This window comes from Aedes aegypti, chromosome 3 (genome assembly GCF_002204515.2).
Source record: "Aedes aegypti strain LVP_AGWG chromosome 3, AaegL5.0 Primary Assembly, whole genome shotgun sequence".
Lineage (NCBI taxonomy): Eukaryota > Metazoa > Arthropoda > Insecta > Diptera > Culicidae > Aedes > Aedes aegypti.
This window is the reverse complement of record NC_035109.1, coordinates 93,432,261-93,445,515: the sequence shown is the minus strand read 5'-3', so window position 1 is coordinate 93,445,515 and position 13,255 is coordinate 93,432,261. Positions and strand designations below refer to the sequence as shown.

Here is a 13,255-nt window from a genome sequence, read left to right as displayed (position 1 = left end):
AACTGTTGATGAAATGCAACCTGGGACTTACAGAAAGTGTATCTAGAGACACCTGAAGAATTCCTTCAAAAACTATTTGAAGAGCTTTCTCCAGAAATATAAGTAATTCTTCTTCTGGAATCCTTGCATAATTAACAACAATCTAAATTTTTTAAGATCTTTTTGAGCAGATTCACTAGGAATTGCTTGGATTATCGAAGTTTTGCTATAAAACTCTTCCCATGAATTATTCAAAGCTACGGTCAGGAATTTCACTGTGAACGCTTCGAACATTGCCTAAGGCAGGGATTCTTCAATAAATTGAATAACTTTTTGAATTACTCCAAGAATTCTTCCAGTAATTTGTTTTTAGTAGTTTGAAGATACGATAGTAAAAGATTCTCAAGAATTTATACTTCTTGGCAGAATCTCTCAGATAATGGGAATTTTGAGGCTTTTTCCTCCAATTTGGCGATTTTTGTTGGAATTACACCAGCCGACTAGCTTAAACCTTTCAAAGTTCCTTAAACATTCCTACGCAGATTATGGAGAAAGTAAATCACGAATTTGAAAAGAAACGCTCTTAGAAATCCAAGCAAAGTTTAACCATAATATTTGCATTAATTTATCCTGCGATTGCCCTAATTACATAGAACGATTTTATTTTTATCGTCAGATTCCTCTAAATATTTAAACAGAAATTCTTCCAAAAAATCATAGAAAATTATTTTCGAACTTCATGCAATGCTGTCCTTAGTTTACACTTTCTTGAAATCCTGTATGAGCACTTCCAGAGTCCAAAATATATTTCTCAAAACGTTACTTTTCAGTAGTCGCGATTTTGTATTTTGTATGGCACAGCACGGCATCGGTGAACCACGTGCATGATGCTCCACAGGCCTTTATTATCAGAAAAAATGTTCATCAAATCTGAGCTCACCAATCGTTTTCTTTGGTCAAACTGCATGTCTGGACAAAATTTAAAAAAAAAAATGGGCCCCATTTTGAAGCTACGCTCTTTTGAACTTATACACTCCCGTGCATAAGTTTGGGTTCACCTCCTAAAAAACATACAAAAGTGTTCAGTCCATATCTCTGGGATTACACGTCCAATTGAAACTCTCTAAGTCGCATTCGAAAGACAAAGAGTTATTCTTACATCGTATGCATTTTTTCAAAAAACATGTTTTGAATTTTGTATACTAAATTTTTACATAAGATGTGACATTTATAAGACAAAAAACACACTGAAAAAAAACATAGCTAATTTCCTCAGTATTGGATCGACCAAAATTTTGAAACAAGATGTCATTAGAATCGTAATCTTATATTCTTTGAAGAGCACTTACGAAATTTTTGCGGAAAAATCTGAAAACTAGTCAAAATTAATGAAACAGTCATTCAAGTCATCGTGCAAGAGTTTGGCTTGTGGGGTAATATCCGTCATATCTTGCTAAATTTCTCCTTTCCGGTTTTGATTTTTTCGATCGAGTCCTACAAAATCTTACAGTAAAACTGAATTTTGTCACCAATGTAAATTCAGTGCAGTGTTTCGAGTAACGACGTAAAGAGGTGCAGTACAAAATGGTAGAGAATAATGAAAAGTATAGAGCATCCATTTCGAATTGGTTTGTCGCTAATTTACTTGCAGGTCTTTATTTGAAATTCTAGATAATAAAATTTGGAAACAAATGTATGGCTAAAACAGTACGATTTTTTTTTCTTTTGCCTTTACCGTTTATAACGACTGGTTTGTCTTAACTTGGCAGGGTGACTGATTGAAAGAAAAGCTTACGAAGAACTATTCAGTTTGTGTAGGATTTAAACAAGTTTATGGTGGACCTGCATACTACGTATAGAATTAATAAACAACTTTGTTCCACCATGTTTTAGCTGTTGAATCTCGAACATTCCAATTTCTAGCTGTGATCTACGCTAAACTTGAAGCGTTTTATTTAAGGTAACCCAATAAGGTATGAAATCAAGCTCTTTCAAGTATTGCTACGTTCTCTTCATTCAATTTTTAGACACAAGTGACTTACATCGAAATTGCATTAAAATTACAAATCACATCTTAAAAATAATTAAATGTGAGTGCTCAAGTTTATTTAGTTATCTTAATTATTATGCAATAAAAATTATATCATGATTCCTAATAACATAAAATTGGCTCCGTAATTTCATATAACGGACCATTCGCCATTACTTACGCAGCCCTAAGAATCTTATTTATAATCTATTATCGAACACCCCGTCGGTTGCGAACATAGCACAGAAAGGGAGGAATAATAAGAATGTGCCAGCGAATGTTACAACTGTTGACACACAGTGATCGGTGCCAAACAGTGGGTGATGTGTGCCTGTCTTTTTTTTCTTTCGTGACTTGTTGCCATGAACGATAAATGTCATGCGTGTTGTGTGAATGCAGGCGAATAAATGGGATAAAATTATGGCTCGTGTGTCAATGATCGTTAAATTTTCCAAAGCTTGACCACAATTAATGAAAGACCGTTCAAATATTACTGATTTCTTTTGAATGGATCTATACCATTAAGGTGAAGATGAATCGAAGCCAAACTTGCAATTTTCAAAAGCACGGATCTGAAGAACCAAACATCCGTTTAAGCCGAAAACTTAATCGATTGGTTACTAGCTGATGGTGACCAATCGATTAGGTTTTCAGCTCAAATGGATGCTTGGTTCTCCAGATCCGTGCTCTTGAAAATTTGAACTTGGGCCTACATTTTTTTAAATTTTGCCCAGATATGCACCTTGGACATATAAAACGGAGAACATCGTGGTGCGACTACTGGATGGCTAAAAAAATCCAAAAAGTTCTTATGAGAAAATTAAAAAAACTACTTTGGAGAAGCGGTATGCAGTTGTTGATGGTTATTCTAAAATAATATTATGTGGTATGCCAGGACTAATTTTTGAAGGAGCTAGAGTTCACAGAGAACTGTCAGAAATGTCGCTGAAGGAATATTTGCAAAAATCTCTGGACGCATTCTATTGAAAATCATCAGAGAAATTCCTCAGGATAGAAATCAGTGCAGACATCCTGGATAAATTTTCATGATAAAATCTCAGCTCGAAGATTTATTATCATCTAAAGAAATATGACAAGAAATTCTTGGTTGTGTCAATAGTAAAATTTTCAGAAAACTATATATTGAAATTCTGAATAAGTTCTCCTGGAGAAATCTCAGTAGCAATATCGAGATAAATTTCTGATAGAAAATTAGTAGGATTTATATGCAGGAAAACTTCAAAAAATTGTCTCAGATATGCTAGGAGATTTTTGAGAGTTTTTATTGGAAGAAAAGTTAAAGAAGTTTAACTTAAAAAAGTCTTGGACGCACTGTAACTGTAAATGCTTGTATAATCCAACAGTCATGTAGATTTCTTATGATCAAGAGATCCCGGGTTAACTGCCCAGGGTACCTATCAATTGTACCGTAAAAGTGTTGGAATCAAGTGCATTTGAGGATTTATATGCAAATATTGAAAATTTATAAGATTTTAGCATTTTTGAAACGCTTACAAACAATCTATTCTACGATCACTATTTGATGAAGTCATAATAAGCTCGTCACTTATCCTTGACAGCCTAGTTATAGTAGAACATGAATTCGGTCTCAAATCTCTTAGCGAAAACCATTTTTACAAACTGGACCCATTTTTGTAATCTAAGTCAGAAATTTTCATATAGCGTTAAACGCCTAGAGGTATGCAATGCCCTATGAATGTTCCGTATTTCATTCAATGTTGTTCGATTTATAGGGTAACCAATATATTTTGGACCTCTATATATTTTGGACCCCCTGGGCCAGTTTCCTGCAAATTTTCCAGTTAAAATCGAAAGACCAATACAATCCGCATGCCATTTGGAAAGATAGGACCATTCCGCACTTGCATCAAGCGTTTGTGCATGGAAAATATGTTTATTTTATCTGAAATTAATTTAATTTAATCGGTTCATCCATGCAACCGTTACAACACGTTACACACAGAAATTGAAGACGTCAGAAATTTTTCAAACGTAAACAAAAACTTTTTTTCTAATTTCTGAACTAAAAGCGTAGAATTTCTTCGCTTTTCCATTGTCAATCGATTGATTAGACTTTGGGCAAGCATATAATACAACCAGTGCCGTGGACTTTGTCGCCAAACGATAAGAAAATGCCGGGGGTCCAAAATATATACCATGAGGGTCCAAAATGTATTGGTGTGTCCAAAATAATGAAAAACAGTGATGCACAATTCAATTATTTTCGACGTCTTTTGGATCCTACATGACCGTATGGGCATTTTTATCTCGTAGATGAAGTTTTTCTCTACATTTTGGTATGTTCTTTGACATTACGTTGTGCAATAAATTAATTGGGACAAAAATGTAAAATCACTTCCTTAGGGGGTCCAAAATACGACCGTTACCCTACTCCATTATCAAAGTTACCCCAAAACAGAAAACCGACTTTCGATTATATGAAAAATAATATATCCATTCAGAATAAATCTTTTGGCAATTTATCAAGTGCAATCGATAGCTAGGATGTCAGTACTTGTTTTAAAAATATAAAATGTGATTCTTTGAAACAGAATGCATAAATAATGATGCTTTCTTCGAAAAAGCTATCAAAGTAACCCCGTTTTGCGGTAACTATTAATAAAATCTTCAAATAATTTCCAAACTGAAATTTTAGAATTCGGTAAAAAAAATCGTTCATCGCTTCCACTGATGTATATTCTGACTTACCAGCGTCCCTGGTCATTTTCAACACTATCCAGCGTTTTGTTGAATGATACACGAGTTGTCTCACTACACCACGGTTTTCAGAAACTTGAAAAAAAAAATGTGAAAGTGCACTTACTTGAAAACGAATTTGATTGGGGAATGAGAAATATAAATATGTCACATAATTATTATATTATAACTATATTATTAGTAAATGTAATGCTCACTAATTTCTGTTTTTCTCTTCTTCTTCCAGATATTCATCGTTTACCCTTTAAGATTATACACATCTCAACGATACTCCTCATCGAGCAATAACAGTAGTTCGTAATTCTACCGCCTAAGCTAGACACGTAAGCGCACTGCAATCGTACTCTTTATACGGCAACTGCAATCACCTTGACAAAGGAGCGACAAGGCTGTCAACTCAACCAAATATTAAGTTATCAACCCAGTAAACCTAAGTGACATCATTCATCAATCCGTCCCCACAATGTTACCAAGCAATCAACACCAGCACCCATCGTCGCAGCAGCAGACGGTATCTCAGGCCGATCAGCAGCAGCATCTGCTCAACACGGTGGGCATGAGTGCCGCCTACACCACCACATCGACCAGCTACAGCATGAGCTACCCGGTGGTCACCGGGCACCATCTCAACGAGAACAACAACCTGGTGATGCATCCGTCCTATGGCAAACCGGCCGCTCATGTCGCTCATCAGCTTCCACCGGCGTCACTCATCACGCTGCAGCCGGTCGCTCTGGACGCTCATCACCCGTCTTTGCATCACGTGCCCGGGTTGGGACAGCCCCAGCCATCGCACACCATCACTTCGCTGTCCCAGCCCGGCCTCGGCCAGCAGGGAATGTCCTCGCTGGGACACGGATCTCATCAGCAGTCCGGCGGGCAGATGTCCGTCGGAATGTCCGGTCATTCATCTTCGATGAACGATCCAAACGGTAATGACGATGGTAGGTTTATCCGGTTGGGTGTGGATCATCCAGGTCCTGGTACAGGTCTCTTTCTGCGTAGATGCAAGCGAACTTACTCTCGTTACAGCAGAACACTTTAGGGCCGAGGCAAGTCAGCGTTTCTAACACCAGCCTCGTTCCACCGTTAATAGCCGGGGTTTGGATTTGAGCCAACTGGAAGAGCGGGCGATTCTCTTTACCGGCAATGGGAAACCCGCGAACTGGACACTAATAAAAATTTGTATATAGCGTGCTAACAAGCGTCCGGTTTCAACAAGGCTGGTTTCCATTGTCCGTAAGAAGACGCGCCTCGGTGGTCGACGAATCCTCACATTTCGCTTCGCTCGAACAACGAAGACGACGACGAGTGATGGGGATCGTATTTCACACGTTTTCGCTCCTCTCTGCGTGGTTCAAGTCCGGATCTGTCAGACCTTTTCGGTTGGTGATCTGGATTGCAAACAACAACCAGATCATCCTGGTGTGGTTGTTATGAACGGGTGGAACGAGGCAATTAGCATCAACCGGATCCGGAGGGAGAAGAAGAAGAAGGCATTGCTGCGGCGCTGCTGATGGAGCAGTACGAGTCTCTCGGATAACCAAACCATTAATCGACTAACTTGGCATGAGAGCAGAAGACAACCGTAGACTTACTTACCGACTAAACATTTCGGACTGACACTCATATACGCATCATAACTAACCGACTAATCCGGGCCAATCGCCCGCCAGCTATATGCAAGCTCTGCGCGCATGGGCGTAGCCAGATGGCTTTGGTCAAAAGGGACAATTTCACAATGACAAAAGAACAGAAGGTCGATAGGACAAAAGGCCGAAAAGGCGTCAAAAGGTAGAAATTTACATATTTGCTAGGTAAGGGATAATTTCCTACCAAACAAATCTCACTGAACTTTACTGAAGGACCTTTGTAACAACGAGAGATTCTCTCCTTTCTCGTTCTCTTTAGATTTTAACAGTGCAATACTAAAGCATTTGGGAAGTATTTCACTATGGACCGGAAGACAAAATCTTTGGCAAACGTTTCATATAAAAAAACAACAGATGAGGTTAATGTGGCTCAGTTCTTGATTAAAGAGATTGTAATCAAAGAGAGTCTCAATGTTAGATAGGCCCTTTTGAAAAAATTTACGAGAAATTATTTGCTGAAGTTTTGCCTTTCGAACATCAGCATACATCAACAACTAGGTACCTCATAAAGAACCCAATTGGGATCTTTAGGGATACCTAGGTTTTTAAAATATTCTAAATCTACGTTAAAAATCTAACATAAAATCAAATTTTCAAAATGGTTGGTGTCTTGGAATGTGCTTTAAGGTGTTTGAATCACTTCTCGTCAAATTCTTATTCGGGATGAGCTGTCATTATGTGATTCGAATTGCCATTGTGCCTATAGATTAAAATCATTTATAGTTTTTATAATATATAATATTAAATTTTTGTCCAAAATAAGTGCAATTATTAAAAAAATCAAAAACTTTAACTTTTTACCACGAAAGATCACTTGCCTTCATTCCTGATGAAAAACCTGGCTTCATCCATGTCTTCGCGAATGGTCCTACACCGCCTTATCAAAATCGACCCATAAAACACGGGGAACGGGGAGCGAAAGGTCAATTGCTTCATTTCGAATACGCCGACTGCTAACCTGGGTGTTGATCGCTGAAGAAAAAAAACCGTTGCTCCGTTTCTCGCGATGGATCGCTCGAGGGCCAAATTAGAAGCAGAAACTGGGATTCGTGTAATAGCGTGGTGGCAATATTGAAAACAACGAACTCGGGTTTTTGCTCACCTTTCTCGGCGTCTACCATGCTTAGGACCCGCATTCGAACAGACGAACGTCCGAAGAAATTTTGCTAGGGTAGTTGGTCCAGTGTTCGCCGCCCAAGAAATTTTTTTTGTTTAAAATCAATCGAACGTAATTTCGGTTTCCAAGTTCGCCACCTATGGTGATTTCTTATGGGAAGTAACGAACTTAGGAACACTATGATGAAATAAGGTGCAAAATAGCTGAAATACTAACGAAAACGATTTCTTTTCTATTATTTTCCCAAAAAAGGTTGATGTGTCTGGGAATGTTGTCGCATTATCCTAAAGTTACTTCAAATTTTTCATTTGTCAGGCTCAAGCGTGCTAAGCATAACGGAGCCAGTTTAAAGTAACTCAATGAATGCTGCACTACTGGTACTATGACGAATACCAGAGCATCCACCCCGTAAAATTCGCAGAAACGCTCGGTCGACTTGCGTACACCTTCGGGATGGGTATCATATACTTCTGCGAAATGCCGACCGTGCAAAATTTGGACCCCAAGGCTTTTCGGCTGATGGGGAGGGAGACTTCTCTCACTCGACTTCGTAGCGATTTTGTTCGTCTAGCCCGATGACGACAGGGAAAGAACTGTATGGTCAATTAATGCCCGGGCCTTGCTGTTGTTGGATGTATTTATAGGCAATTATTACCATAAAATTGCACGATAACAGCAGCCCCAGCGGTTAACTAACGAGCCGCCCGGTGCCACCACTTTTAGCTTTAGCCTGAGTTGGTCTGTCGACGGGACTAAATGTGGCTAATGCGGTCCATATTTACTGGGAGCTGACGCCATTGGAAATGATTTTAGGGAGATGCAAGTTTTTAGAATGTTTCTTTTGTATTGAATTGGGGTCATTGCTAGGCACCTACGTAATCCCTCTGGTTTTTGCGCAAACAAATTTCTTTTTGAAATTATTGGACATTTCTTGAAGGTCAATCAGTTGATTTGAAATAATAATTAAAGTTATATATTTCTACTAAATATCGGTTTAAGAAACAGTTTATGATGCAAAGTCGTACATAGCCGGAAAAATAACGATAATATGATTATGGTAAAGCAGTTTGTACTAAACTAGCAACTGTGGTGAAAGTTACAGGAACTGCAGTCATAGTTTTGTCTGCATCATGTGTAATGCAGTGTGGTAAAGAATATTTCAAAAGAACTTTAAGAACGACTCGTGTTGTACCAATGTCAAGCTTTGTATACAAAAATAATTAATCTGGATATAAGAAGAATGTTTCAATAACTGAACTGAAATGCAGATGTATATACATAGCTGAATCTTCTGTGAGACTTGTGTCAAGAACTTCGCAAAAAATCTCGCAAAAAATTCATTTTACAAAATCTTGCCCAATTTTATGAAATTCTCCTGCGATTTTCCCTCTATTGCAAGTTTTTTTTTATGAAATTCAAATCAATTTGTATGGCGTGTGAGATATCTCAATAGGGTCCTAAAGCCCTGTCCCAATTTTAGTACCATACGCTTAAGTTTAGGCCAAAAACACATGTTTACTCAATTTTTAAATGCTTTTCGTTGGTTTCCCGCCCAAAACATATTTTTTTCCTGATTTCTGAAATTTTGTCACACCCCTTGCTTTAAACTCAAATTTTGGTTGTATTCTGTTCTCCGTGTCTCTTCCGAAATGTCAGATAGGAACTACCCCAGTGTAAAAACGTCGAGCCCCTGTGGCGTTTTTGTCGACTACGTTAACGTCAAACCAGGGGGCCGATATGATGGCCATATTTTGTCGCCTCTTATCGAACGCAAGCAGTGCTCACCAATACTATTACGCTATAAGCAATGCAGCTGGTGTGAATGTGGGAAAATGAACCTAGGCACACAAAATCTACGCATATTGTTCGTTATTATTTCCATAGCGTAGCTCGCGGTTTAAAATAGAGTAAGTTTCATATATATTATCATAAAAACAACAATGAAGTGTTGTTTCCTTCTTTCGGTGTCGATTCTCACAATCAGAAACTTGTGATGCGAAATGTTATCACGATGATAACATTTCGCATCACAAGTTTCCAACCAATATCGATGCGCGGGATAGACGGCTAAATGCCATTGCGAACGCGGATTTAACCACTGATAAGTAAACCGAAGACTGTCAATGCACTGTCTCACATACCAGCTATGCGCAGTTTTTGTCTTGTTTGGCGCATTTTGTACCATTTTCACTCATACGGAAGGTAAACATTCAACAAATACATGAGTGTGCGTGAGAATTTCAACTGGAGTATAAATTTATGCTCCCGATAAGAAGGCACAACAAGACCTGTCAAATACCATAGTGAAAAGCTATGATGCCATCCCTCTGCGTCAAACATGATCAAAAGTGTCAAGGTTCAATGTTGGACTCATTTTTAAAATTAAAGTTTAAATATATTATAGCCGTTCTTCGAGCGGGAAAATTTGCCAAAGTGGTTGCAAGAAAACGCTCTATCGTGTTATTTAATAAAAAACAAGTTTTTATCAAACATTTTAGGACTCTATTATGAGTGCTGAATAAAGAACGAATTGCTCTTTTTCATACAAAATGGTCTAGTTTGGAAGCTTTGATCTTGGCTTCTGATGACATAAAATTGAATTTGTTTGACCAATTTGGCCATTCCGCAAAAAATTCTGCACGAGCTTCACAGTAGCTTGGTTTGTCTATCGAATAGTGACATCGTTTTTGAGGTTTCCCGTTTAATTACGAATTATGTTGTTTTATTTAATATAAATAGTTTTTGAGAGAAAACGGGTTTCCCGTTTAATTACGAATTATGTTGTTTTATTTAATATAAAACTTGTTTTTCTCATTACGAACATCAAATCGAACATCTCAAACAAGATTTTTTGTTTGGAAAAGTTCTAGCATTTTTTCGAATCTTAAAGAATATTGCTTGCGTTTTGTGTCATGGAAATGTTGCATAATTTTTTTTATTCAATCCCAATTGAAAAACCTAATTAAAATTTGAAGTATTCGTGAGTTTAACCAAGTATTTTTTAAATATTCGTCAAGTTTTCGGATCTGGAAGAAACAAACCCAATTTTGTTGAACCAACCTCTAATTTCGTCCTTTGTTTATACTTTGGGCACACCCTATTTAACGGCCAACTGGTTTCGTGTCTAAATCTCATGAAACAAACTCACTAAACCTGTCGATTCCAATTTCCTTTCTAACTTATAAACTATCTTTACAGGATTTCAATTTTCACAAACTATTTCAACTTTCCAATTCACTGTTATCTTTGTTTATGTTTTCCATCCCATCTGCTTTTGGCGGCTTACTGTCTTTCTCTCTCTGCCTCATGTTATTTCATCTGTCTATCCACCTGTCACTTGTCAACTAACACTTGCATCTCGTCAGACTCACAATGCAGCAGTGCTGCCAGAAAAATCAGGATTTTCGAACTGTTCATTAAATTGAGCAGGGGAATTTAGGAGAAATTTATTAAAAACAAAATGAAAAGTTCATAAAAAGTTGACCTTGCTTCCTACAATAATAATCAAGTTTAAAGTTCTGAATCTCGGCTGCTAGTTCTAATACAGCACGTTGTTTGTTACTTAAATTTATGACATTTTACTTTTATGTCGGACACATATAAAGTCAATTTCAATGATTTTTTTCCTAATTGCATGCTTAAAATCTTTTAAAGAACAATTACACTAAAATTTTTGAATTACTTTTCCGAATGTTTCTTATACAACTCATTGCCAATCACAAACAAACGAATCACCGACCATTCATTGATGGGAATCTCGGTCCAAATCCACCCATTTTCTGAACAACGATCTCCGAAAGGATCCTCCACACACAAAACTACCGTCCAGCCGCACCGCGCAGAAAATGGTTCCACGAAGGTTGAGGTTATGTAAATTAGTTCCACCCTTGCGGTTATTGTCGTCGTCGTCGTCGTCTTTCTCAGCGGCGTCCTCTATGGCGGTGTGATCGTCGTGGCGCGTTTCAATTACCGCAACATTTAACGCCTCCAACTGGGGCCCCCCCACCTCCATAGACGACGTTGACCGCGGGCAGGCTGACTGAAAAGGAAAAATTACTTCTTCGGCTTGTGCTGGTCGCCGCTTCGGCGGCGGTGTGTTCTACGCGGAATCGCCTCCAAGCGAAACGAACATGGTGCAAAAATCATACATACTTTAGTTTGGAGCATGCCCTGTAGGGTAGCTCAAATTCCTAAAAAATAGTCTTTTTCTGCAATCTTCATAAAGAAAATGGAGTTTTGCCGATTTAACAGTATGATTTCTTACGTAGAATAAAGTTCAATATTTCAAGCTGATCTCAAAGCACATTTGACGAATATCACGGTTGTTCAAATGCTATTCAAGTAAAAGACTTCAAAATTCCATTTTTTTTTGCTAAAAAAAACTTGTTTTTGGAGCATTTTTAACCTTTTTGAATCGCCCTAATGCCCTAGCACGAGGCCCTAGCAATACCTCCAGCAGCCAAGATACGCGGATCTAATTAAGTTTTTTCCACAGTTGCAACAACGTGAAGCCTACCAACCACGCAATTACATCTGTGCTGATGCAAGAGGTTCGTTGTTTCACCATCCTTTTGGTGGAGTGCAACTTTGTTCCTCGAGTTCAAAATCGAGAAAATCACGTAATAATCTGGTACGAGATCCGCGATTGATCTGCTCCAGGTCCAATGGGATGCACCCGCGGGAGCGATCCGCATCGTGATGAATCATTAGGGCGTGTGATATTGCGGCGCTTATATTAAATCCACATCCAGTGGCGGCGGCAACGCGCAGAAGATATGCGCGCAATTTAAACGCAACGTCAAAATTCAAGTAGGCTTGGATTTTTTCGTCCTTGAAGGACACAAATGTATCGAATTTGCCCAATCTGAAACATTTGGTGATTTTCATTATCACTGCGACGGTATATCGACATTTTCAGATAATCGCATTACGTGGATTTATCTTGCAGAGCACAATATTGTGTGGAATGAAAGAATCGCTTTTAATTCCACGCCACACCGCAAAAACTGCATCCGTCTCTAGCCTTAGGGATCCGAAGAAGTGGATCATGATTTCTGCTGACTGCTGCAGCTTCCAATCCAATCTATAAACACAACAAAAGCCAATTCAGCGATAATTTCAGCTCAGTCATGATTGTGCTGTGGTGCTCCACTTCTTGGGAGAGGCCTTATTATTGCCTCATACAGCTCAGGAAGAACTTTTCGGAATTCAGTTAGGGTTATCATCCTTGAGAGAGAGTACATGTACTCTTTTTCACCTTTCAAAACCGTTTACTATTCTATTTTCTGAATGGCCTCAGGTGAATACTTTTCTCGATTTCATACATATTCGTGAGTATTGTTAAAAAATTAAACTTATTTTTTCTTCTTTCGATTTTACGAAATATTTGGCCTGCCGCACGAAATTGCTTCTTAGTTTTTGCAAACTGTTGTTTATCTAGTCTAGAAATCTTAAGTACTAATACTATATCTTTTTTTATGTATCAAAAGCTCGAGCTTACGTAAGAATTACACGTTTACTCAATTTTTCAATCTTTGTTATCGGTTTAAGTCCGAAAAACAAACTTTTTAGTTTTTTTTAGTTTGTACCACACCCCTAGATTTTAACTCAGATTTTGAGAACATTATGTTAAACGTGTATTTTCTGTGTGTCAGTGGTGTCAGTGTCAAAAAACAGAGCCCCAGTGGAAATTTGTCAGCGAACGTCAAAGATCAAAAGTGTCAAGGTTTTTATTTCGAC

The 13,255-nt window shown here is 38.1% G+C and overlaps 1 protein-coding gene across 1 annotated transcript in view; it reads left to right on the top strand.

Moving 5' to 3' along the window:
* The window catches only part of LOC110679221, a 68,478-nt gene extending 62,044 nt beyond the window's left edge, over positions 1 to 6,434 (top strand). The window contains exon 3 of the mRNA XM_021853361.1: positions 4,974 to 6,434. Within this exon, the coding sequence (XP_021709053.1) occupies positions 5,211 to 5,792 (582 nt within the window). The 5' untranslated portion in view covers positions 4,974 to 5,210 and the 3' untranslated portion in view covers positions 5,793 to 6,434. The remainder of the gene's footprint in view (positions 1 to 4,973) is intronic.
* The last annotated feature ends 6,821 nt before the right edge of the window (positions 6,435 to 13,255 follow it).